This window comes from Corythoichthys intestinalis, chromosome 2 (assembly GCF_030265065.1).
Source record: "Corythoichthys intestinalis isolate RoL2023-P3 chromosome 2, ASM3026506v1, whole genome shotgun sequence".
Taxonomy (NCBI): Eukaryota; Metazoa; Chordata; class Actinopteri; order Syngnathiformes; family Syngnathidae; genus Corythoichthys; species Corythoichthys intestinalis.
The window spans coordinates 31,683,842-31,710,955 of record NC_080396.1 but is presented as its reverse complement, the minus strand read 5'-3'; the positions used below and the strand labels follow the sequence as shown (position 1 = coordinate 31,710,955).

The 27,114-nt window shown below is 41.3% G+C and overlaps 3 protein-coding genes across 3 annotated transcripts; all 3 read right to left on the bottom strand.

Moving 5' to 3' along the window:
* Positions 1-219: 219 nt before the first annotated feature.
* On the bottom strand, positions 220-2,495 carry hoxc11a (homeobox C11a). The gene is made up of 2 exons (XM_057829101.1): positions 1,560-2,495; positions 220-452 (listed from the first exon to the last, which is right to left on the bottom strand). The coding sequence occupies exons 1-2, from the start codon at positions 2,362-2,364 to the stop codon at positions 220-222; spliced, it is 1,038 nt and encodes a 345-aa protein (XP_057685084.1). The 5' UTR covers positions 2,365-2,495.
* Positions 2,496-11,118: 8,623 nt separating this feature from the next.
* hoxc12a (homeobox C12a) lies at positions 11,119-12,868 on the bottom strand. The gene is made up of 2 exons (XM_057828646.1): positions 12,208-12,868; positions 11,119-11,357 (listed from the first exon to the last, which is right to left on the bottom strand). The coding sequence occupies exons 1-2, from the start codon at positions 12,866-12,868 to the stop codon at positions 11,119-11,121; spliced, it is 900 nt and encodes a 299-aa protein (XP_057684629.1).
* A 7,659-nt stretch (positions 12,869-20,527) lies between these two features.
* On the bottom strand, positions 20,528-23,180 carry hoxc13a (homeobox C13a). The gene is made up of 2 exons (XM_057829322.1): positions 22,514-23,180; positions 20,528-20,784 (listed from the first exon to the last, which is right to left on the bottom strand). Exons 1-2 carry the CDS (start codon positions 23,178-23,180, stop codon positions 20,528-20,530), a joined length of 924 nt encoding a protein of 307 aa, XP_057685305.1.
* Positions 23,181-27,114: the final 3,934 nt, after the last annotated feature.

Here is a 27,114-nt window from a genome sequence, read left to right as displayed (position 1 = left end):
CGCCACCCGTGCGCAATAAGAAAAATGACATGTTTTTGTCGTTTTTACCTCATGCAGGCCTTTAAAAAAAAGTCCACATTGCACTGTCGGTGGATACAGCGTGGACTTACCGTATATGGTGCTTTTGAAGCCCACTTTACAATTGTTTGATGTTAACGGAAACGTATACGGGCCTCGCCGCCTGCACTGACCGGGACTGTGACGATGCCCGCCGGATGCTCACAACAAGGGATTCCCGGAGAAATACTGCAGGCGATCCCTGCTCAGCTTCTTTTCTTTCATTCGTCTATTCTGAAACCATATTTTCACCTGGCGGTCGGTGAGGTTTAACATGCGGGAGAGCTGCAGACGTTTCTCCTTGTTGATGTAAACGTTAAAGAAGAACTCCCGCTCCAGTTCTCGGATTTGGAACTTTGAATAAGGACACCTTTTCTTCCGTGTGCGTTGAGTGCCTACAAAAGAGGACAAGTTAATTTTCGAAATGGAATAGAAATAGAAAATTAAGTAGTAAAAAATTTAAAAATAATATATATATATTTTTTTTTTATTATTATTATTATTATATTAAATTAAACGGGCACACGAGTGGCAGTAATGTTGCGCCATGATGAGACTAAAAAAGGTCCAATATCTCAATCGTTCGTACTAAATAACAGATAGTGACAGCAACTAGGCACGTGTTTATCTGTTCTAAATTGACGACAACAAAAAGCATTTTCCTGCATGATGTGCCCTCACATTCCTCTGGAGTCCAACTCACGATTTACACACACTTGGCACTCGTGCTGAAATGCATTTGGCCACATTTGTGATGGCCTTCGCACTCCTCCGTGGACCTATATTTTTTTTAATCAAAATGCTAACCGGGGAAAAATGAATTAATTTTGCGGGGTGGTAAACATTTAAAATGAAGTAGTGAGCAACAAGGCCACATTTTGTTGGGGTTTTTGGAGGGGAGTGGGGGCATTATAGTGGAATAGTATAGCTGTTTTATATTTCATCTAGTGTTAACCTTCAAACACACATTTTATCAGTGCTGCTAATCCCCATTTCCTCCTATAAAACTGCCACCGTGCAAGACGGTTCTTTTGGATCAGCACGCATGCTTGTGTCTGCTAGCACAGTGCGGTGCAGCATGGACATGCATGGACAGCCAAAAGCCATGCAGTCTTTTTTAAACAGACATTTCACAGGACGCCAACAGTAATGTTCTGCCCAATTGGCTTTTACACATGTTCGGTGGGCACAACAACACGATAGAAAGAAAATCCCTTCATATAAAAGTCCAATGCAAGTTCACGATCAAAGTTACCATTTGTCACAATAGTGCACACTCTTAATAAAAAATCAAAATCACAGACTCGCCCAGCACGAAGTGTGTATAACATTTTTGAAGCGCTCGAGCGTCGTAAAAATTCTTCTCATTGCAAGAAAGAGCTTTTGTGAGGTTATAATAAAATCCTTTTGAATGCTTATAAAACTCCACATAAAATGAGAGCGACAAAACAGCGGGCTAGTCCCTTTAACCTCTTCCCCCATTTTACAGCTAGTATACCTACTGGAGTGGCTGCTCTTGATGCCGGTGCCTTCCTTGGTGGCCGCGGAGGATGACGTGCAGGAACCCGAGTTGGTGTGCTCCTCCTCGGCGTCTGCGTCGGCCTCGTCGTCGTCCGGCTCTTTGTCCTGCTCCGACGCTGCCGAGCCGGACTGCTGCTGCTGTTGCTGTTGCTGTTGCTGTTGCTGTTGTTGCTGCTGCTGTTGGGGGTCTCCGGCAGTAGCGCCACCGCCGCCGCCCATCAGCTTCCCCCCCTCGGCTTTTTGTAAACAAGTGTCCGTCTGATTGTCTGTACCACTGCAGTATGCCGTCTCGAAGAAGCGGTCAAAGCCTTGCGGGAGGACGTTATTCTTGGCGTGCACGCCGGAGTAGAAGCCGGCGGAGGGGTGATTGGAGCCGGGGTGGTGGTGGTGGTGGTGATGTGCGTGGTGGTGGCTGTATGCGCTCTCGTTCTTCATGAGCATTTCTGTCATGGTGGAAGGCGGAAGGCAGTCCCTGTGCACCAGCTCGTCTCCCGCCGAGTAGCACGACGCGTAATTGCTCCGGTGGTGCCATTTGCTGGCCGGGTCCAAGCCGTAGGACACTTCCCGAACCGGCTGCACTTGAGAGAGGTTGGTGGAGTACGGGTAGCTGATCTGGCGGGACGGGGCCTGCGGAAGAAACGACGACACGGCGGAAAACTCGGGCACGTAGTACGTGCAGCTGGGGAGATAGAGGTTGGACGCGCAGCCCGTCCTGTCCCCAAACTCGGATGTCCGGTCCTTGCGCGTCTGGGAGCAGAAGTTGCCCAGGTTCACAGAGTTAAACATCTTTCGCGCTCCGTCGATAAAGATGTTTTGGATACGAGCTGCAGCACTAGAGAAAATTTGGGGAAGGCGAGATGACGCGCAATCCGTCTAAGTCGCCTGGCGGACACGTGATCGAAAGTAGATATTGTCATATATCAATTTGGAAGAGTTGCATGTGTAGGAGTGGTTGGGGTTGTTACATCCAGGGGGTTGGGGTGTGTATGTGTGTGCGTGCGTGCGTGCGTGCGTGTGCAAGAGGGGGTGGAGTGCGAGAGGGGGGTTCAAACGAATCATTTTCATACACAACCACCAAAATCAGAACCGGCACATATATGATTTGATTTGTCATTAAGCAAAAAGACTCGCTGCTTGTTTTGATGTTTATGGAAAAGGTATAAGAATATTAACATGGAGTTTTACAGGTAAGGCGCCATTATTATTATTATGATTGTTATTATTTTTATTATTCCACGGAAAGACCACGGTCATCTCCTGTAACATTTCCTCTACATTACATTTTATCCACGGCATTATTGACACTGACATTTACACACACTAACATAAAATATGCCTTTGGAAAGTGGCTGCAAGCATGTCAGGGTGGCCAAGTAGTTCGAGAACAGTTCCATACCATAATAAATATGCTCAGTCCTACTTATTGCCTTTTTTTTTTTTTTAATGTATATTGTTCTTTTTGTGTGTGCAGGTGGAGGGCGCCGTCCCGTGCAAGTTGTGAGCACAAATAAGGACACTCACGCTGATCTGTCAATGCCGTCCTGACTCCTTTTGATTTCCGTTTTATTTCGGCCACGAGCCTGTTGCACTTCAGTGAGTATTCAACACATGCAGGTGGCAGCATATGCAACATATTCCCTCCTTATATTTTACGGGGATTCGACACTTGCGGGCTTCCCGCACTATACCAAATGTGTTGTTAAACTCAGATAATTTTTCCAGTGCACAAATGTGTTTTGGGCCCTCGGCACAATGGATTCAGATGTGGTATGCCTTTGAATCAGAAGGGGAAACACGAAAGTCGTTGCAGAAAGTACGAACAGTGAAGCACACCATGTATCTTCACGCAAACAACAATTCGATCTGGCGTGAGAGTTTATCTTTTTTTTTTTTTTTTTTTTTTGGAATGTCAGCATTATTAAGCCTGCCAGTTGTATTATTTACAGGTAAGAGCAAATGCGGTTGAAACTCGTGACACTTTTAATATGAAAATATAAAACGTATGTTGCTAAAAACGCGTCATCACTAGTTGAGATAAATGTTTTTTTGAAGTCGTCATGTGCACTTTGGGGATAAAACATTATTTGTGATTTCGACATTTGGTTGCAAAAGTAAATAAATCCCATCTGATGCGTGTGTGATCATGTTTTATTCTTTTTTGCAGCAGAATGTCGACATTAAGCAGCGGGGGGCGTGCTTGTTTTCTTGTTATGTTTTTGAAAATAAATTAACGAGTGGTTTAAAAAGATGCGTTTGTTTGTTCTTTCCTGCCTCGCTGTAAACTTTTAATTGGACTGTTGAGGGCCGTCTTCGACTCTTTATAGACTAACAGATACAATCACACGGTGGGATTAATATAATGGTCCATTGTTTATGATTATTGGGCACTTCCTAAATCCTACAGTAGACTTTTGAATTATTGCCCAATATTTTGATATCAGAAAACACGTACATGTGCATAAAACAGTCCACATTGGGTTTTAGTCAGCACTGCAGTACTGCGTGTTTGGAAAAACGTGGCAATGGCATTAGCTTGTTTACTACCTTTACTGACAAAAGGTGGTCTCACATGATGCATCCAAGTACAAAGAAAGCAGACAGCTGTCCAGACACAGCACTTGAATTTGACCACTAAAAATCGCCTCAATACGTCCACCATAAAACTCGCCAATGGCTGTAGTAACACTAAATCCTTTTGTTCTACTAAAACCATAAAGCCTGAGAATGAAGGGAATTTGGATGTCAACTAACAAGATATTCGGAGCACATCACAACTAAACACTCACAACTAGTGCGACTATTTGCTCTATAATGTGGTGCAATTCAAAGCTAACTAACTACCCCGTCTTGGTGATACTATCGCTCAAATAACAGTGTTCACTTAAAACAGAATTTGTGAAGGTAATCGATTAACATACAGACAATAATTGTTAAATTGTATTTTAGTGCATTAAGAGGCTGCAAGGAATTTGTGTTTCTCATTTGACTACGCACACACAACTGACACAAACAAAAAGGAAATTAAACACAATTGGGGAAAAAAAAAAAAGTTTTGCCTTTGTGAAATTTGAAAAAGAAAAGAGTTGTCTCGAAAATTATTATGGAGCAAACACCTTGCCAGATTTGTTGGGTAAACTGACAATATTAATATAAGTATTTATTATTCGCTTGTTCCAACTTCAAAGAATTTAATTGTCATATATTTCCGCATATTAATGCACGAATAAATATACATTTGCATGTATGACGCATGTATTTACGCACAATATAAAGTTGCATTACCCCCCCACCCCCCCACCCCCACCCCAAATAATAAGAAAAGTGTATTCAATCATCTTTGACGCATGAAGTATTGAGTTATTTTGAACTCAATTGTTTTTCAACCTCTCTATATGAATGTACCTTGTGTGGTAATAAATGCCTTGAAGATGAAAAAAAATCTTTAGGCTTGAGCTATAAGTTGAAATGTGTCGAAAGCAGTTGAGATGACTTCTCAGCACGACCGAAAACGTTTAAAGCCCGCGCGGCCAATGGGCCCTTCGCAGCATTTACATTGGGGCGTTTGTCATAATGTGTCAAAATGCAAGCAGCAAACGTCCATCACTGGGAAATATTTGTCTAGTGGGGGTTTTAAGGCTGCCCATCGCCGCACTGGTGCGCGCAGATTACCAAAGAATGAGCTTTATCATGTGTTTATTTCCTCGCATGGCTGACTCCCAGCAGCTGATATTCCGCTCGCAGTAGGACCCTGGATAGCCTGACGCTGCGCACGCTCGCTTCCTTTTGCAAAAAATGTCCATGCGTTTTGCTGTAAAACGCGAGCGATTATGCGAGATGTTGGGGGTGTCGTCAACGCAGCAAGGCTTTGAAGGGCGACTGTGTGGAATGTACACATTCTATTGAGAGATTCCTGGCTAAATAAAAGGCTATTTTGATGATGACCTCGAATATGAGCGCTAAAATATGCCAAAACAAGAGCGAGCCCACACAATGGCCGCACTCTGCCTGAGTGTGGGCCGGGCTCTGTGTTGGGGAAAGCCCGTGTAATCACGTTACTGTCCCCTCATGGCCTAGATAAGTTTAATTGGATGTAAGTCGGCCAGTTAAACTTGGCTGCGAGCACTCTGAAGCCACACTAAAGGGCCTTGTTTGCTTTTTTACGGAGCGCCCCTTGAATGCAGCACGCGTGAATTCTCAGTGGCGCAGACGACAGAAACCCACAAGATAAGAGACGGGTGTTGGGGGCCATCTCCAGAGTGCGCTTCTCTACCATAAAGCTTGCATAATCACCTGGTTACTTTGTCATTATTTCTTTTTATTATGATTGCGGATGACATTATTGCTCGTCACACGCATTGAGCGCAGCGAACAAAAATGGCAAGTTTCAATATTTTATTTGGGGGGGTGTCTAAAGGAACGCTCACGTGCGGGTTTTAAACACAATTTCAAGGAAGCTAAGATTTCTCAATTGGTCTCGTTGTGTTAATTTTGAAGTATATGCATGTGGGAATGACATGTCTGATGCTGATTTGTTTTTTGTTTTTTTTTAAAGAATGTATATATATTTTTTTTTAACCCCCCAGCAATAGTCATGTAATTGCCCAAATGAATGAAAAGATCATTGAGGCTGATATGAACAATACTAACGAACAGTAAGGTTACTTGTAATTAAATGCATGAAATTCATGGGATATAACATTTTTGAAGGACATAGTGGATAAACTACAGTATATCTTTAAAAGTAGATTTAAAACTGATAATTTTCATTGTTCATCCAGATGGCTTCAAAATATTTATTATAAAAACATCATGTATTTATTTATCACTTTAAATAAACTAATGGAAAATTCCTGCCCTCGTGAAAGATGAGTAACTATGGTACCAACTATCTAACTAATCATTTCAAATATATTTTTATTTAAAACCTTCTTATTATTTAATTTGATTGATCTGGAGACGATGGATTTTCAGTCATGGAAATCTGATTCGACTCAATTGTTGATAAGGGCAAAAATAAAAAGATTGTCTTAAATGAACAAATGGCTTAAACAAGTTTTCACCCTCCCCCTTTCACGCAAAGTCAACGGATAGAGCACATATAAAGATATATTAATTTTTAAAAGTAAATAGAACGATTGAAAATATCAGTATTCCCAATATTTATTCATATATTTCGGTAATACCCTTTTCCTAGATCGACACCTTGTTAAAATAACAACCTAAGTCATTTTTTCTGAATCTCCAGGAAACACAATAAACTGAAACATTTGTTGAATTTTTAACATTTACTCACAATTTATTAATATTATTATTTTTTGGTAAATAATTACTTAAGCGATATATTTAAGAAGCTGGCAATTTGTTGATACTTTTAAAAAGACATTTAGGTTTTCAAATGCTCCCTTTATAATTAACTTTTTGGAATATATATTTTTAGGATTATTTTGCTGCATGCTGGATTAATTTTCTCAACAAAAATATGGGAAATAAAGTGTATAACCTCGTCTGGTAAATTCATTTGGCGTGTATACATACGTAAAAGCGATTTCAGCCACGGGTTTTATCGCTCTTGGTCGCATAGTTAATGACTTTGACTATTTATTTTCAAAACGTTTCGAATTGACACAACATTGAGCTGGTAAATGAAGAGAAGTGTGTGTATATGAATATATATTCATAAATATATATATATATAGAGAGAGAGAGAGAGAGAGAGAGATATCTGCCTTTAGTGGCTCGATTAGAGACATTTGCTTTGCTGGCAGGTATAGTGTCCGAGGCAGCAATGAAGAGGACATTAAAAAAAAAAAAAAAAAAAAAAAAAAAAAAAAAAAAAAAAAAAAGCTTGTTGAGAAGACAGCACATCTCGCGAATACAGACAAGTCATCTAACATCATGTCCAAATCAATAGATGACAGTTTGGAAAAGAGACAAGTGAGATGAACTGCTTTCTTTTCAGAACAATTTGAGCTGTGAACACGTAAACGCACACGCACGTACCCACACGCACGCACACACAGTTGGGCAAGAACAACAGTGTGTTGTGTTTTTCTTGGTGTTTTTTTTCTCGCCAACTCCACGCCATAAAGGACGTTGGAATCAGAAGAGGGTGGGGGGCTGAGCCCATGCGGCCCATGTGACACAAGTTCTCTGCGAAGGGCACCGTGAAGCTCCCTGACCTTTGAGACGTGGAGACAGGCCGCCATAAACACATTTGGTCAGTCTCAAAGTCAAACTTAGTCGTGAGCATGCAGCGGCCTTGCTATTGTTCAAGTCCTGCAAAAGCTTTTACAATCGGATGTCTCAAGGTTCCCCCGCACTCACCGCTGTTTTCTTTCAGGGCTTTTTTTTTTTTTATTGCTGGAAGGTGAAATACTGACAATTTGGAAACAATCACGCTGGAAGCAAAAGTATGCAAGAGAATTATGCAAAGCTCATATTTAGGAGATGATATGGTTGCTGCAAAGGAAGAAAAAGAAAGAAGGCGTGCGAACAGGAAAAACGAAATAGTCAGCAAAATGACGCATGCACATCAAAGTTAGATTGTACAAGTTCAAGTTAAAGATGAGTGTTGATACATCAGTCAGAAGCCTTTACAGACAAATTGCAAACACGTTTTGGCAAGCTTGAAAAGTTTGACACATTTTGAAAGGAAGTATCGCACATTTTGACAAGCTTTATTATTGACCCACTAAACAAATTGTTAATTTTTTTTTTTTTTTTTTTTTTTTTTTTTTGGAAAGGCCGGGAAGACCTTGGTTGTTTGGAAATGTGTCCGACAGCAGTGCACGAGCAGGCCCAGTTAGGAGCGAGACGAAAGAGCATTTTGCATCCATTACGTGCGTGCGGGCCATTTAACAAGGCAGCAACAAACAAATATGAAGGCGCCACTTTATCTCCTTTCACGGCCAACTGCCTATTTGACAGCTAAAAACATTGCTGCTATGAATGATGCACTCAAATCACTCGGAGCCAACTCGTTGCTTTTCCATCGCCTGTTTGTTGCACTTTACACACCAAAACGTCTTGAATTGAAAGCGCAGATTCGACGAGTTAACTTGAAACTAAATACATATATATAGATCACAGTTTAACCCAGCTGCAAGTAAGGGTTTACGTGGAAGTCTCGTGGGGCCCGGACGCGTGACGTGGATTTGGGTTTTAAACATGAACCATATATTGGAGGAATTCGACGTGGAGGATTGTGGAAAACAAAGCAGATCTGCAGCTGTTTGTCATCATCCGCGGTCCACAAAGTGCGGCAGCAACTATTTCGACGTGCAACGTTAACATTTTAGGATCACACTTTTTTTTTTTTTTTTTTTTTTTTTTAACTTCCAAACTATGGCATTATAAGTATACAAGAAGCAGTCAAACGAACACGTGAGCTGAGTGAAGCTATAGCTTACAGTGATTCGTGTCTTGACGCGTCCACTGACTTAATTAAATCAATTGAACTATGCAGAACGCTTGAGTGAGGGGACTGAAAAGACAACAACAAACGGTTCCACTGCTGAACGCAACCACATGCTCTTCACGCACAATACTCCTGCATTGCTTTCCTCTTACCAGTAGGGAGAGCTTTGTGTCTGCATTTATTTACCATAGAAGGCCTATACTTTACCTTTACAAAGAGCTTAATAAGCAAGTGCGCAAACCACTTGGGGGTGCGTATCAAACAACCACGCCCGCCACCCCCCCAAAAAAGCAAAATAACAGTAGGACAGTGTTCGAATGATCCAAATAAAAAAACAAAATCAAGCACATTTCCGGATGAAGTTTTTACCTTTTATATGGCGGCTTTAATAAAACAAGGACAGCCTGTGTGGGCTCCCATTGCTCGCAGTTCCCCGCGTGTGCAGTTATGAGCTAACAAAACACCCCCTCAAATCCTTCCAAATGTTCAGACGTGCACTTGAGTGGCGGCCGCCGACGCTTATATTTGGGGCATGTAACAGGTCAGCGTCCGGTAACAAGATGCAGGGAACAGCCATCAAGTTGGAATATTCTGTTTATTGGAGACCGTACGCATATACATTCATATCATTATTACTATACAAGACAATAAAGCAATCCTTACAAGCGCAAAGAAAGGAATGCAGAAATGATGGACGAAATAAAAGGAACCATCAGAACAAACAACCACTACACTGAACATTTGGGGGGATACCTGCTTGATATCAAACTTTTGTCAGTTTATAATATCATAGGCCTACATTTGCAACTCCTGAACCACCATAAATAGGCTATATGGAATGCAGCATTATTTTTCAAGACTATCAATAACATAAAGCACCATTACATAGCAAGAATGGACCCAGACGCGAGTCACGTGTGTAATTACATTTTACAAAGTTATACACGAGAAGATAGGAAGAGGACAACACGGAGGCCTCCGAGCGTCTGCGTGTTCGTCCTTCTTCATGAAAGCACGTCAAGAAGAACATTCTTTCTTGGTGACCAAAACGCTTGTTCAAATTGTACAGGAAGGAAATATGTATATATATTAAAACAAAACAAAAAAAAGACAAGGAGAAGAGAAAAGTCACCGACGTAAATGGTGGCCCGCATAGAATGACTCTTAGTAATTTCACATTGATAACATGCTGCAAATACACTGCTCACTGCTACAGTTTACTCATTAGACTTGACAGATGGCGCACTGCATTCGCCCCGCTATAAGGGAGCATACACTTATACTGCTATTATTAGAATTAGTATGATTATTCAGTAGATTATTTACTTATCATGAGCACCAAAAATTCTGAAATTATATTTAAGGCCTGGGGGGAAATAATTCCTGCAGCTTAAAATGGAAACATCAGGCCTTAAACGCATGAAGAGTTCTATTATTTATAATACTTTAAAATGCGTCCATGGAATTTTTCGTGTGACGATTATATGTCAACTAAAATATATTTTTTTCATCCATGCAGCAATTCTTGTGAGGTAATAGAAATGAAACAGTACAATCAAAGCAGATGAGCACAGTCATTGCAGTCATTGTAATGCACATTCACAATCGAGGTTCTCTTGACACTTGCTGCCCGTGACCATGAACGTGCCCATGCTAGTATGCGTGGGCCGAAGTATGGGACGAAGGGCAAATTTCACTCCGTTATTTGATCACATTTGTGGATTGCGTGCTGTCATTTCTTTTGAATTTAGAGCCTTTTTTAACAAAAGAGGCCATTTTCGTTTCTCATTCACGCACACAGGGTCGCAGGCGAACGCACACATACACAAATCTAAGATTTAGAGAGTTTTCACAAATTTGGCTATTTGCTCGAACACATTTCCTTCAAATTGGGGAGTCTGCCTCAATTGGAAAAGTGGACAAACTCCCCAAATTGGTGCGATGGCAGCAATGATTGAATGGAAAATGTTAGAGTTTCATTTAAAAGATGAAGAGAGGCCGTGCATGCACTTGTAGACCACGTGAGCACAGAAGGTTCGGCGATTTTTTTTTCGGGCTGTCGGGGGTACTTTTTTGTTGTTTCTGTTTTGAAATGCCTTATTGATTCACCTTCTGCATCCGCACTAAAAGTAGGCCAGGGCTTGTTCCCTCAGCATGAGTCTCTTCTTCTTCATTCTGCGATTCTGGAACCAGATCTTCACCTGCTGGTCGCTGAGGTTGAGCCGGTCGGAAAGCTCCCTCCGCCGCTGCCTGGTGATGAACTCGTTCAGCATGAATTCACCCTCCAGCTCGGCCAGCTGAAGTTTGGAATAAGGTTTGCGCTTCTTCCTGGTCCGCGTGTGCATCGGGTACCACGGGGCACCTGGAGAAGGGAGAGGGGCCGAGATGGATAGTGAGGAGGGGAGGGGGGCATAACGCAAAATCACGGTCACCTCCAAGGTTAGGGGGAGTCTGAAGGGGTGTCAGCCAACTGGGGGCTCACTCAATGTAACCTTGCAGGTTTAACAAGCGCCGCAAATGTCTCATGATCACCCACACAAGGGATATTAATACTCAATAAGAAGTCTGCTTTGCATTAGGAATCAAATGAAGCCTAATGGATTTTTTTGATGGCATCAGGAAATCAACAACAATAGGAAGGAACATACACGAAATCCATATCTTCCCTGCCTTCATTTGTCCGAGTGCTTTTGTGTCCCAGCCCAAAGTTTTATTGTTGCAGTTAAAGTTGCATTAACGTGATAATTAACCCGCGCTGGCTTTATTTGCCAGTTTCTGGGCACGTTAAATTAGCGTTGAGTACACATGCAACAGATATTAATTCCGTTTACAAGTCATAAAAAACAAGAGCGAGAAAACTCGTCTGCAGGCATTCAAGCGGGGCGGATCTCTCTTTTTTTTTTAATTTAAGTGCGACGTAAAGGTGAGCGCCTCAAGCAAAATTCATATACGCGACGATGCAGCCGTGGGGAACCCAGTGACTAAGATGTTGCCTTTTTGGAAAAGGGGGCACCACGGTGAGTGGACGCCAAAAAAAAAGCACATGGCGCGTAGAGTATTTTTAGGGCAACCCCTAGTGGCGTGTGCGCACCTCGCAAGTCGTCCTGCTGCCTCCAAAACATTGACGCCATACAAGCGGCACTAATTGAGGTTTTTCTGCACTCGTGCATGTGCGGACTAGCTATAGGTTTGCGAAAATGGAAAGCACCCACCTCCGCCTGCGGCCAAGTTGCTCGCGTGGCTTCCGGGGGACACCAGGCTCTGCGTGTCGCTGGACGGGGGCTTGCTGCTCTCGTTGAGCAGCGACGAGCTGGAGTCGGACTCCATGGATTGACAGGACGGAGGGTCCTGCGTCAGCTGCTCGTTGCCGTATTCGTACTTGGCGAAGGCGGCCGCCGCCGAAGCGCCAGAGGCGGCGACGGCAGATGCCGTGGCCGCGCCAATCCCGGCGTGCATCGCGTGCTCGGATGTTAGGGATGAGGAGGATGTGTCCCTCGTCCTGTCCTCCCGCTTGAGGCCGCCCGAGCCCGAGCCCGAGACGCCTCCGCCGCTGCCTCCGCCGCCGCACGCCTCCCTGGCGCCGTTGCTGTAGTAACACTTGGCCTCCTCGGCTCTGCTGATCTCACACGAGCGGTTGAACGAGGGGTTAATGGAAACGGGGCTGCTGAAGTAGGACTGGGAGTATCCATTGCACGGCTCCGAAGGATTCCACGGGAGGGAGCAAACGTTGTCCCTCCTCGGGTAAGATAGAGACGGTAGCCCCGCCAGTTGTCCCCCCGAGGCTCGAAAATTGGGGAAATAAAAGGTGTCTCCAGTGTGGATGTTTACCAAAGGTCCCACAAACCCCGGATTAAGGAGATTATGCTCGCCCATTTCCGCGGGCCCGACCAACAGCTTCTAGTTTATTGCAATCTGACATTTAACATAGTTAAACCTGGGGGGGCGCCTGATTGGTCACCCTCAGACCACGTGGCTAGGCCAACTTGTGCTGGTCGGGGTACCACCCACTCGCTCCGGCTCAGACAAAACAAAACATTAACTTCTCTATATCTCAGCTTTACACGCTTTTGAAAAATACTATAAAGCTTCCATTTTAAAAATAAAATCCTACAAACTTGTTTCTTTCTTGTCTGAGTCATGAGACAGAAAAAAGCCAGTGCGGATGCTTTTCCTTTCTTCTTCTTCTTCTTTTTTTCCCCCTACCACGCTAAAGGAGCTGGCCGCGGCCTCGTTTAATACCTTTACAAGCTGGCAAAAGTTTTTATTTTTGCTTAAATGCTCAATCTCATGAAAACAGTTTTTCAGGGTTTGCATGCGGCATCGTGCAGCAAATTATGGTTGAATTCCTTGTCACATAAAGACGTGATGCCCCAACTTTACAAGCTTGTTTTAAAGAAAGGACTGATGCTCATTGCCGTATTTACAGTAAGAGAGGGTCAAGCAGGTTGAATCCAGTGGCTCTGTTAAAAAAAGGAGGGGGGGGGGGGCATTCTATAAGGTTACTTTAAGAGGGTATATTTCACGTAATATGCTATAGTACACCTCACATGAACAAGTTTAACAGATCCCTCCAATAAAGCCCCACTGACAAACTCTTGTGGGATTGTTACCCTCTCACAATTCTTTTATATGATTTTTACAGGATAACAGAGGGACACTTAACGGATGCAGCCAGCAAAGAGTCTCTGTCTGCCCTAATTACTTGATTTGTGGAGTCACTTCTGACGGAGAAACCCCCACACAAACATTAAGGGGCTTTTTTGGATTTAAAAAAAAGTTTTGATACAACTTAGGGGGAACAAAATATCCCAAGTAATGGCTTGGTTTCAGTGAAAGACATTGTGTTCGGCACAATACTGATCATTAAACAGCACAACACACTCAATAGTTCACACGGAAACTTTCACAGGCAAACAAACATGGACACAAAAATCGTTCAGAACTTCGTAGAGCAAATCTGGAAAAAGATAGTTAATTCACGAAACCTCAGGTAAAAGCAAGGAAAAGTTTGATTTGAAGTAAATGTAAACTGCAATAAATAAATAAATAAATAAATTTAAAAATAAATAAATAAATTTGAAAATAAATAAATTAATTAATTAATTTAAAAAAACCTCCGCGCCAAAAGTTGAACTAACTTTTAAGTTAAAACATCAACGAATGCACGAGTATTCCAAATAAATTAACAATGATTTTTTTTTTTTTAAGGGGACGCGCGTATGATCAAGCCAAGTTCACGGTTGCTTGAACTTGGTTTTGAACTCAAAATAGACTATTTTCCTTTTCCCAAACTGTACAAACAAATACTGTACATCCCTTCAAATCAGTGAATACATTATAAATATTGTTTTTCAACTTTATACACCTCTTCTGTGTGCGTGTGCTTGTGCGTGTGTGGGAATTAAGTGGACGTGTCTTAAAACTGCAAGGAATCAAAATTGAAAAAGAAAAAAAAAACTTGTGCAATTCCAAGTGTCAGTTGTGTCATTAACAAGTATGTGAGGGCTGCTTTCCAAAGTGATAGTTACGTGCTGCAAATGTGCTCGAGTAGTGTTATGTGAGAAGTGCCGCATCCGTTCAAACAGTATTTGAGGAAACTTTTTCCCCCTTCTGCAAGCCAGTCGACATTTGAGAGTAGAAAGCTGATGTTGTCACACGTGTCCTAAATAGAAAAAGCCCATACAGCCCAAATGCTTCAACTGTGTAATTCTCTTGAAGTTCTCCTCGTCTTGCGAGGCGTCTCTTTGAATATTAGATTTCTAACTCTTAAATAAGAAACAGCCCAACAATTCAGTGGGACGTGTCGTACAAAATGGCCCTGCGCAGCCATCAGCCATGTGTGAACATTAGAGACACGAAAGATCGAGTCGCCTCTTTACCTTGGAGAAGCGAGCGCCATGTGTTGGCTGTCCTGCGGCTCCTCTGCTCCCCAACGTCCGCATTTGACTTTCATACTAGAGCGAGGCTGCTCGGGGCCATCTCCCGCAAGCTCTCGATGATGTCATGGCTGGCGCCCACCGAAATCCATTTGCTTTTTGCTCTCATTAAAGGTGAAAAAAAGAGCAAGGCGAGCTTTAAAAAAGGAGCCGGGCAAGTATATCGAGCATAGAGGCAGTCAAGGTCACTGTCTAGTACACCGTCTCCTCGATAATGGAATTAGCCTCCTGGAATCCATTGGTCGCGTCCAGACAGGGCAATAGCCTTAAACAAAGGCCCTTTCTTTCCATTTTCTCTCTTTGATTCGGCGGAGGCAGGTTGTTATGCAGGCCTACTGCAGTCCTTTTCAAAGCTTCCTTCAAGTGAGAGAAGTGGGAGCGCACAACATGCAAGCAAGTGCTAAAGTTGCACTTGGTATACACATTTGGGGTAAAAATTTGGAAAAAGCCCCACAAGCGCCAACAACGACGACGCGCACAAACAAATCTGTAAAACTGAAATAAACACATTTCCCATGCTGTAAATCAAATTTGTGCTAAAAAAAAAAAAAATACACACACAAACACACCCACACTCACTCCCAAAACACAAGGAAATACGATTGTTATTATATTCATTATTCAAAGTTCCTAATAGGACGTTGCTACACGAACGTGCAAATAATTCAACACCGAGGGGAGCTTGACCGTCACTTGGTCAAAATTGTCATATTAATATTAGCAAAAAATGCACGTTTGAAAGTGAAAATATAAAAATACAAGTTAATTAAAATGAATTGTTGTACTGTTGTATAGACAAACACACATATTGGGGTTTTGTCTGTGTGCTTGCTTGTGTGTTTGCGTTTATACATACATATATATACATACATACAAATATATATATATATACACATATATATTATATATATACATATACACACATATATATTATATATATACATATACACATATACACACATACATATATATATAATATATATACATATACACACATACATATATACATATATAATATATATACATATACACACATACATATATACATATATTATATATACATATACACACATACATATATACATATATAATATATATACATATACACACATACATATATAATTTATCTTATTATTTCCAATATTTCCCCCAAAATCTATACACCCTGCAGCAGTTGATTGTTGTTTTTCCAGATTAACCCTATTGTAGCAAAAATGATGAAAGCTATAGACTTAAGAAACAAAAAAGAAGAAAGTAAAAAACGAAATTAAAATGCTAAAGGATGTATGAAAAATCAGTCTAGTGTGAGCTATCATTTTATTTTTTTGTGGAAGTGTCTTTTGTATTTGTTTTATGGTAATTATATTTTATATTTTATGCTCAGCAAACTAGACTAAATTGCAATATAACAAGTTGAAATTAAAAAGCGTTATTACGTGAATAGACAAAATGTAAATTAATTTAAAACTGAAAAAGAAAAGATTTCCTAGATGTCATATTCTAAATTAGATTAATGATAATAATAATAATAATATCGCAATAATTATTATCATTTATAATTTAAAAATTATATAAGCATTAGTATTTCAAGGCATTTACCTTTAAAGTACATTGAATTAAAATGAGTGACAACAAAAGTTAAAAATAAATACATAAAACCCAACTAAACTTCTCTCGTGCCATTCACTCTAAGCAGGCATTTATTCAAGTGTAAAAATAAAAATAATAATCATGCATTTTTGTTCTGAGCAACAACTGCTGACTTTCTACCCCCAAGAGACCTCAGTAAAGTGAAAAGTAAGAAAAGTAAACAGAGGTCTATTGTGCAAGGCTGCCATTTTTGCTTGCATAGCAGCCGGCAGCACTTCCTGATATTTTCCTCTGGTCACCACCAGAGGTTATCAGCCCCCTTTTCATGGCTCTGACTGCGGCCTACAGTACCCGCACTCCCACACCACCCCCACAAACTTCACACACATTCTCACAAATGCACTCTTTAGATATTTAAAACTAAGCGAGGGCATGAGAAAGTTAGTATGAAAAACGCAATACAAGTTTAATTCGGGTACGTGCCATCAAAAAAGGATGAATCTGATATGTGAAGAGATTTGATTTCAGATTGAATCAAACAAATTTCAAGTTGGAATTTATAGTTGAGTTATGCTACAAGCCCGTAAAACAACTTTTGCAAAACTGACTTTGTAGCTCTGCCTGCTGGTACTGAAATTTTGGGCAAGCGTTTGAATATGTATTCAGTTTTGTTGCTATTTGTTTTTAAAGAATATACTAGGATACGATATAGTTTAAAAAACAGATTGTCTTTTTAGGACGGGATTCAAATATGGTGGTTCAATGCATATTATCTGGCAATGTTAAAAAAAATGCACACGAACTTCAAACATTCACAACTACCATATTAAATTAATCCGTGTGTCTAATTGCTACTGCAAATATATTTCGAGCAAATGTCGAACAACTGTATAAAACAAAATGTACGTATTTACTATAAATGCGAGTCGAAGTCCACTTTCATGCTCTTCAACCAACAAACATCAACAGCAAAACAAAGTGACATTTGACAGCGCATATGCCCAAATGTGACATTTTTAAGAATACAAACACGAGAAGCAAAGTAAAAACAAACAAACAAAAAGGCCATACCGTTCCTTGTTGTTGAAGTTAGTGTTGTTCCCTTCACTCTTGCTGTCAAGTGTGAGACCTTTAAAGTCCTACCTGTGCTTCATGCGTGGTCATCCACGTCCACCCCAAAAAGAAGCACTTTTTGGGGAAGCACTTCTGTAAAAAGAGCCAGAAGACAAAAGAGCAGAGAGCAAATGTTAATGTAAGGCCCCGAGAGATGGTCAGAAATGTGGTCAGAGGATTTCGGCCGACTTCCCCTTTTTTATGTATTTATGGCACGTCATTAAGTTTGCCTGTCTAGACGGGGAAATAACACCTTGTTTGCCCACAAACAAACCGCCTGCATCGGTGTCCAGCCCCCTATTTATTATGCACAATCTGCCGCCATGTCAAGGTCAAAGTGACTGCATAGTCATGGTCAAGGGTAAAATCAGGCTCCAAAAGTGCAAAGACGAAAACAACCACAACTTGGATTGCGACCATCAAACTCTAAAGATGTGAAGAGGAATAACAACAACAACAACAACAAAAGTTCAGCAGCCACCAAATGGCCGAGCATATTGCCAGTGGGCTATAATGACAGCTTATTTGATTTTCACCTGGATAAGTCTCGACATTTCCCTCATCAAATAAATCCGACCAGAAAATAGTAACCATGTCAAATACTTATCGATTATTTGGAGCAATAAAAGCGCAAATGAAAAACCTGGGCTCGTATCAACTCATCTAAAGTTGTTTTAAATTGCTTTGTGAGCCACGAGAAACTTTCTACTTTTCTATTCTCCAAGTTTACATTGGGGACGGCGACCACATATACGTAATACGCGTGTTTGGAAACACATTTTCAAACTAGAAAAAAGAAAGAAAAAAGCAAAGAAAAATACAACTCAATAATTTTCATCTGTGTGAAATTCTGCTGCATGCATGTATGACGAAGTAATTGATTTTGCTCGAGTACCATTGAAAGAATTCTAGTTGGGAAAAAATATAGTCTAACTCAAAGGGAACTTCAAGTTCAATGCAAATCTCACCTGCGTCTACACTCGTCCAAAATCGTCATCTTGAATTGAAGCTGAAATGGAATTAAGACATAAAATACGTAAAATGCTTAAAGAAAATATTTTCATATTTTGAATACATGCGTTTCATAATCAGCAACGTGTACAAAACTAAACGTCTTGAATCACATATAAACATATGACACACACACACACACACACTCGTGTGTGTGTGTGTGTGTGTGTGTGTGTGTGTGTGTGTGTGTGTGTGTGTGTATGTATGTATATACACATACAATAAGTACTGTAGAATAATTAAAAATTCATTTCAAAACAAGGAAATTTAAGATCAGAAGAAGAGAAATTTAGACATCAGTTATTTTCTAAATGTTCAAAAAATAAATCGAACTATACACCATATTGAACAATCGGCAAAGTATGGTATGTTATAATTAGAAATAACAAGACAACAACAAGGAATAAAACGAGCGAAAATAAAACATGAATGTTGGAGTTCTTTTCTGTATCACAACTAGTCTAGCTGATAAAGTGTAACAAATTTAGTAGAAGTACATATATGCGACACATAAAATAATAAGCCCAGTTTTATTTTATAATAATTAGGTATTATTTAATAATTTAAAAAACAAGAAATGCAAAACAACAAATATTTAACACTATTCGGTATTTCACTTACAGTTTCGCTTCACAACTGCCATATTTGCTGTTACTTAATTGTACTCAATCTAAATATCAGAGAATGTGCAACTAATGCAATCATATACAACCACAAAAAAACAGCAATTATAAATAGAGCATAGAATAATTATGAATCAATTTAAAAACCAGAGCAAAAAGCAAAACGGCATAACACAATTGAATCTTGTTTTTTTTTCTCTCTCTCTCTCTCTCTCTCCGTTTCGTCGCCGTGCAACAACAGAAATGCCCCGCTAGAAAATGGGCATCACGGGTATCGTGTGTGAATGGCAGAAAGCAGGCAGGCAGGCAGGCAAACGCCATGATGCCTGAAAATAAGGGTTGTGATCAGGCTGTATGCACATCCGTGCTCGGCCAGGCGACAAGAGGAGAGTGGAAGACACAAGGTTCTGTTGCTGAGGGATTGGAATTTGATGATCATTTATTTATGAAACTATAACGGGATAGAGCAGCAAAGTTACAAGCTCGCCACGACACAAATAAAACGAGTGTGCATTCATGTGTAATACTCACTGACTTTAATGGTTTACAATCATTGCAGATGCATGACAGAATCCTTCTTGGACAAAAAAGGAGAACATACAGGTACTGGATACTCTAGTTTACAGCTCGGCCATACTACTTAATATGAATTAAATAATAGGAAGGCATTGCACTACACAGTTAAACAACATCGCAGCCTTAGAACGTAGAGAGAATAGTCTCTTTTAAATTCAAAGAGAAGAAGAAAAGGCTTTCACCCAAAGCTCTTCTTTTTCGTTTTGCTTATTTTTCCGTCAAGGATTTTTTCTTTTGTGAAAAGTCTTTTGGGTGTTACCTGACATGAAGTCACAAACATTCCTGTCTGTATGGCGATTATTCCCCGCCCCCTCCAAAAATATATATTGAAATGAAAAAGTCAGCAAACATCAGTCTCGTTTTTTTTAATGACATCAGTCTTTTCGTGATTTGGTTTGGAAAGAGGAAATAGAAAAAAGAAAGAAAATAACACGCAATAGTTGACTTTGAAATACAGATATCGTTTTAAATATTATATATTTATATATGTACAGTCATATAAAACAAATATGAATTCAATTTTCAGTATTTTCACAGTTTTTAGAGAGTTGCTCTCTAATTTGAAAAAACAGCGGCGGGGCCGCGCGTTGCTGGGATGGAAGTTAAATGGAAAAACAACCAAGATGCTCTTTGAGATTTTCTTTCTGTCGTGCGAGGTCAACGTGACGCAGGGGACGGGGAGATCAAGTGGTGTGCAGGTGATTGCTCTTGGATTTACTGACGAATTTTTTCTCCTTAACCCGCCGGTTCTGGAACCAGATGGTGACTTGGCGCTCCGATAGGTTGGTGGCGGCCGAGATGCGTCTTCTCTTGTCTTTGGTGATGAACTTGCTGGCCGCGTACTCCTTCTCCAGCTCCTTCAGCTGCACCTTGGTGTAGGGGACGCGCTTTTTACGGCCGCGCCGGTAACTGCTCACCTCCGGCGGCAGGGGCACCACATCTGCATGCGGGCACGGCGACACACAGAGAGAAAACAAGGTCAAATGCGTGTCCATAAAGGCACGCAAATGTCACAGAGAATAAGAACCAAACGCTACCATCTTTATGAATGGAGAGCACGCTTGGCCGCTCGTGAAATTATTCATCATGTAAATCCAACGAGCTGCATGCACGGACGCGCATTTCCGGGGAAACACACAAATGCACTACGGTTATTGCAAGTATACTATATAGTACACAATATGCATGCTTGGAATACCACTGCTTTCAGGAGGAGCCTACAAAAACTGCTTAATGATGATGATGATGATGATGATTCTGCTATCTATCTATCTATCTATCTATCTATCTATCTATCTATCTATCTATCTATCTATCTATCTATCTATCTATCTATCTATCTATCTATCTATCTATCTATCTATCTATCTATCTATCTATCTATCTATCTATCTATCTATCTATCTATCTATCTATCTATCTATGATACAATACTCTGCATATGCTGGATTGTCAATATATAAGATGCTGAGCTCAACTAAACCATGCAGTGGCATGTGATCTGTGCAAGAGGCGCCCCAAGGAATTGTGGGTAATACCGTCAAGCACAAACAATAGTGTAGTGCTATATAAGCACGCATGAGGGGCCTGGACAGCTTTGAGAAAGTGAGCAACTCTCTCAATAATTTTCACGTGTTAATGTTGCTTCAAACTTTCCCAAACTGATATTTGAGGTGACATAACACAAGAAGATTAAGGCAAAATGTTAATTTTCCTTTTCTTGTTAGTGTTAGTGGAGGCTCCAAATTTGCTTAATATGACGCTTAATATGGTGAGGGTAGCTTCTTGGGTGCCCTGTCTGTCATCTGGAAGCAAAACAGTGCATGTAGAGCTGCTGGGTCTATGTGTTTTTTTTTTGGGTGTTTTTTTCCCCCGCTCTTTTGGCTAAGTGTCGTCGGCTTCAAGAGGCAGTATGTACAGTATGTGCCATTAACAGAAATAAACAACAGTACAGTAAACACCTTATAGTGGAGCTTGAGTGTGAATTTATATATGCGTTTGACACGATCATAACTAACGCAAACTCACTGCTGTAGTGAGCACTTTTTGTGTGTAACACGATGCCGAAATGTGTGTGTACGTGCGCGTGTGCGTGCATGGTTGCGTGTGTGTAGGGTTGTGTTGGGTGTGTGTAGGTGAGCGTGTCACAAGTGGGTCCTGATATATGCAAGACATCACAGGGCGTTGAGGTTTATTGGCACAGTCCAAACAACCGAAGTCACTATCTTGTCATAAAGGGGGCAAAGGTTTGCAGTGCTCTTCCCTTATTTTGCCTGAGTGAAAACTCAAGTTGTGTCCATCCATCACATGACCCTAAAAAGGGTTGCGTTCTGAGGTCACGCCACGATGTGAACTGTAAGTCTTTTTTTTTTTTTTTTTTTGTTTTTGTTTTTTTGCATTTTCGGAGTTCGGTCCAAGCTAAAGCACAGTGAAGTCCGCCAGGAGAAATAAATACGTGGAAACTGGGGAGTTGTTTGTTTTGGGGAGCTATATTCTCTTTTCTAGCGGAATGTGATCCCAGTAAAAATCCTAAGCAAAATATCCGAGTGTAAACAAAGCTGTCACGTTTCAAAAAGCCTCACTTACTTTGTTCAAAACAAAAAGGAAGACGCACGGAGCGAAATGAAAACAATCGTAAATAATTGTGCTCCTAAGTCAACGTGATTTACCTGGAAAGGGCGACTTCCACAGATGGCCGGACTGCGTCTGGTCCTTGGAGCAGTACACCTGCCCATCCCAGCCATTGGAGAGAGCCCAGTGCTGGTAACCCTCCATGGGAATGAGAGCGTCGTGTCGCGGCTCGGGGTGGCCGCTGATGCCGGGCACTACCGACACGTCCAGATAACCGGGCACGGCCTGGTAGGAGCTGGCGAAGCTGGGGTAGAAGGCGAACTCTTTGGCCCGGCTCGACAGCTCCTCGGTGGGTAGCGCCGTGCTGGGCTCGGCGTATTTGTCCGCGGGGTGGTACGAGCAGGGCTTCTGCTGCAAGTTGACATTGTGCGAGTGGGACAGCCGACAGCCGTAGTAGGGGCCCCCGAACGGGTAGCCGTAGCCGAGCGAGGCGCCCGAGGACGACTGCGCGGCGGGGCACTGGCGAGCGCTGTCCGGCGAGGAAATATCCGAGTAGACGGAGCCTTGGTGGCTCGCGATGGTGCCGGAGTGCCTTCCCAGGGCGGGGTGCGACATCAGGTCCCTGCAGTGGGTCGCGGGGCAATTAGCGCTCAGTCCCTCCATTGTTTGGCTTTTATTCGGCGGCCCGCTTTCATTCGGGCTTTTTTCATAAACGTACATCAAGGTGTCCGCCCAGCGTGGATGCACAAGCAGCGAAGTCGTCATATCAGGGGCTGCCGATGCTTTTTAAAAGTCGACTTCTCCAAGACGGACACCTCATTTCCAACTACATTTTACACGCGGCGCATGCGCACACGGGCGCCCCTCGTGTGTCCACTTCATTAGGGATGTGGCACGTGATACGCTAACAGGTCCTCAGCTCGGCACACACAAGCCACAGTGAGCAAGTCAGCCGGGCCGGATGAGCCCTTTAAAGAGCCACTGGCTCGCATGTCAGCTCTTCTCCCGCACGCCACGCGGCGCTGCCATTGGCTCCGGTCGTCCAGCCTCACTCCCTTAAAGGGAAGTTTGCACACTGGGGCGAGAGCGGCAAATGAAAACAATCTGTGCCTTTTAGCCGGCTTCCAAGTGCCCACAAAGGCCATAATAGGCGAGAATACAGCACTTTTCCTCGAATCGGAATATGCCCAAATGCGTTACGATGGCGTAAAAGTGTCTTTTTAACGCGTGCTTTTTGGAAACAAGAAGCTCCATCCGGGTTGTGTGGAAAAAAAGCGCACTTGCAGTTTGACAGCCTACATGCTCCAATAGTCTTCTAAGAGGTATGACAAGTACGCAAAAAGATTTTAAAAGTTGAAAAGGCAACAAGCAAGAATTTACGACAATCTCGTGCAATTCATAATCATCTAAGTGCGTTGGAAGACGTCAGGAAGTGCCAACAGTACACTTACCTGTTGATTTGAGCCTCGGAGGAAGTGCATATAACACTCCATTCTGTTTGTTTCCTCCCAAAATTAACATATAGAAAGTACAAATGTCACATCGTTTTATGCATATAGGCAATAAGTAAAAACGCACTGAGATAGTAGTTTGAAAATCAAAATATTGAAAATGCTTAGTGCATGCATGCATGCATGCATACAAGGGGCCACTGTCAAAATGTGTACTATATAGTCAAGATGTAAATGTCCCTTTATATCTATTTTATTAAATTTGTATATTACTCCAAAAACTTGGAAGAATTTAGGCCACGTCATCCACCCATCTGGACCCCCAAAAAATAAAAACACCATCTGACATGAAGTGACCTACTGCATATGGCTGTTGTATTAAAACAGCTGATAAAAAGTCAGCAAGCAAAAATAATAGTATATAAACATCTGTATAAAAATAGTTCAACAAGCGGTTTCCCAACACGGCCAAAAATAATAATAAAAATAATACCCCACTTATTTATAGATTATTTGTGTGAGAAATATAAATATTCTGCGTCGTAGCCAAGGCACAGCTAAACTTTAGCAGTGTAATAACAGCCATTGAACTGGGCGCTCGGATATAATGGAGGGAATCTCACAGAGGGTTCCTTTGGGTGCTGGCAAGCAACGTTTTGCTGCATTTCGACTGCAGTGTTATGAAAGTGAGTGTGTTGCATTGATAAATAAGTACATGCTGACACTTCAGTGCCCCCCCCCAGCCACACACACAAACACGAAAAAGAAGAAGCAAAGGACTGTGTCTTTAATTAGACGCCATGCTCCAAGTATTTGCCAACATGCTTTTACACTTGAATACTGCACTCGCGTGTCAGTGCGAAAACAGAAAATGCGGCACATCAGAGTTTATAATGCGTTGGTGTTTACTTTGAGGGACTCGCGGATTAATATCAAGCTGCCGTGGCTCTATTTTGTAGGGGAATATTTTACAGATGGGAAAGGCCCATGTGGACTTTTTTCATGGCTGACGAGCGTCTTTAGTTGATCAACATTTTTGACTGCCCGAGTTGTCATGGGAAATGTGTGTGCAGCCTGCACGCCGCGAAGGAAGCACCCCCCACTCCGTCCGTTTGAGGAGAGGGACTAAAGCTCTTTTGTCTTAAGGAAAAACACAAGCACGAAGGGCGCATCTATAGGTGGCAGCTGCACGGAAGTCCAAGGTCAAGGTAAAAAAAAAAAAGGCAGACAAACAGGGTCGTAATCAGAGTCTAGACAGTCAAGAATGAACTTCACACGACGCAAACTAGTTGTTATTTGCAAGCGCAAACATTTGCTGTGAGTGAAGGCAAGTCCACAACATCACGAGGTAGACGCAAAAGTCCTCACGCCTGGAAAAAACACTAACATGCAACCAAACTACTCCCTTATGAGTTGTTTTTAGTTGGACACTCCACGATTTTGGCAAGAAGCTCAATCTTGGTTTGGAAATGATTATTGGACAAACAAGAATTTCAAAATACAGCTCAATGTAAGATTTGCCAAAAAATAACAGATAGTCAATGCAAATAAATAAGAATTTTCTCTATTCACTTATTTCATTCTAAATAAATTAAAAGTAAATATAATATTTTTCATTAAAAATGGGTGGAGTTGATAATTAAAAAAAAAGAAAGAAAAAAATAGCTTATTATCTTTCTTGCATGCATTTTTTGCATAAATAATCGTGCATATACATATACACATATATACACATACACAAACATATATATATACACACATTTATATATATACGCACTTACACATTATACCATTGTGTTTCAAGTGACACTACAAAATCTATTTTAGAACTATAAGACAAATTTCTCTTGACTAAACAAAGCACCACATCTGCAATTTCAATTCAACTTTTGCCAAAGTCAAACTCATGCGTCACACTTGTCACTGCACCAAACAGTTCGAATATTTCCAATACATCACTACAAGAACCAAGTTTTAAGAAATGCGTTTTGCTAGCAGGATGTGCCTGCAGTGAATAACGAATGTGCTTGCATATATACCAAACAAATAAAACAATGCTGCTTACTCTTCATTTCCACTGCATTTTTTCTTTCCAGTGTGCTCAGACTGCAACAAGTTGAAAAGTGACGTCAATGTGTTGTGTAGCAAATACAAGTATCCTAAAACAGCATTTCCCCCCCTTTTACTCATTTTAACGTGCAGACCAATAGCTCCGGTGACTTAAAGTTGCCTGTTTATTTCCAATATAGTCGGGACTATGTAACTTTAACCATCTCAACAAGCAGCCATGTTGCGTTGTTGTAAATATCTTAACAAGCGGACTTCATGTCCTTCCACACAGACGCTGTCTGAAATTAGGGTATGTGTTTTAGAGAGGGGGAGGCCCCATGCCAACTAAAACGCTTTCTACCTGCGGCTTCCGCTCACAGGAAGTTGGCTACATGGCAGCGCTCATCTCATTAGCGTGCCTTTAGACTGCATATACAGAATGACTCGTATAAGGAAGGGGGAATCGGACACAACTTAGGCTGCACGTGCACACGTATCAGTTTAATGGAAAAAAAAAAAAAAAAAAAAAAAAAAAAAAAAGCTCACTCTTTCCATTTAATAAAAAAATCTCCAGATATCAACGTCAGATTTCGGGTGCGTTCCATTATAGGGTGCGGCATGCATCAGGTGCCGCAAAATGTATGCAGAAAAATGAATATCCTGCTTCCATGCAGCAAATATGTATAAGACACGCTGAGTGGAATGAATGGAGTCGACTGTTTTACTTGGGAGAGGAATAAACACAAATGTGAGTGACTAAAACCATTTTACTGGAAATAAAGGCGACGGTGCAAGCGGTAAGTTGTATCAGTGTGAGTCACGATTGCCGGAGGGATGTATGCCTGTCTCGGTGTTCCATTGAGCTTTTTGGACCTCACCGCATGCAACTTAAACTGCACAAAAAGTAAGTTTCCGCGTCGTTGAAGGTTAGGCCACAATATTAGGCACACATGCAAAAACTAAACGGGAGAAAAATATATATAGCTTTTGTTTTCATCTCCATAATATTTGTGAATAATCACTTGTTTGTTGTATGTTGATACTTGTACTCTTAATTCTTATACATTTGAGAACCGTGTTTTAAACATTTACAACTAAACGTGTATTATCTGACGAACAAGAATAACTTGTTAATGTCACAGCAAACAGATATGTTGTTGTTTACTATCCAGACAAAAACATGGAACGCTCTCAGTCCG

What these genes read in the sequence shown, in the direction of transcription:
- hoxc11a (XM_057829101.1), bottom strand. Translation starts at nt 2,364, where the DNA reads ATGTTTAACTCTGTGAACCTGGGCAACTTCTGCTCCCAGACGCGCAAG. An exon ending in CATCAAGAGCAGCCACTCCA is followed by an intron (nt 453 to 1,559) that starts GTAGGTATACTA and finishes CCTCTTTTGTAG; the next exon opens with GCACTCAACGCACACGGAAG.
- hoxc12a (XM_057828646.1), bottom strand. Translation starts at nt 12,868, where the DNA reads ATGGGCGAGCATAATCTCCTTAATCCGGGGTTTGTGGGACCTTTGGTA. An exon ending in CAACTTGGCCGCAGGCGGAG is followed by an intron (nt 11,358 to 12,207) that starts GTGGGTGCTTTC and finishes TCCCTTCTCCAG; the next exon opens with GTGCCCCGTGGTACCCGATG.
- hoxc13a (XM_057829322.1), bottom strand. Translation starts at nt 23,180, where the DNA reads ATGACGACTTCGCTGCTTGTGCATCCACGCTGGGCGGACACCTTGATG. An exon ending in GTGGAAGTCGCCCTTTCCAG is followed by an intron (nt 20,785 to 22,513) that starts GTAAATCACGTT and finishes GCCCGCATGCAG; the next exon opens with ATGTGGTGCCCCTGCCGCCG.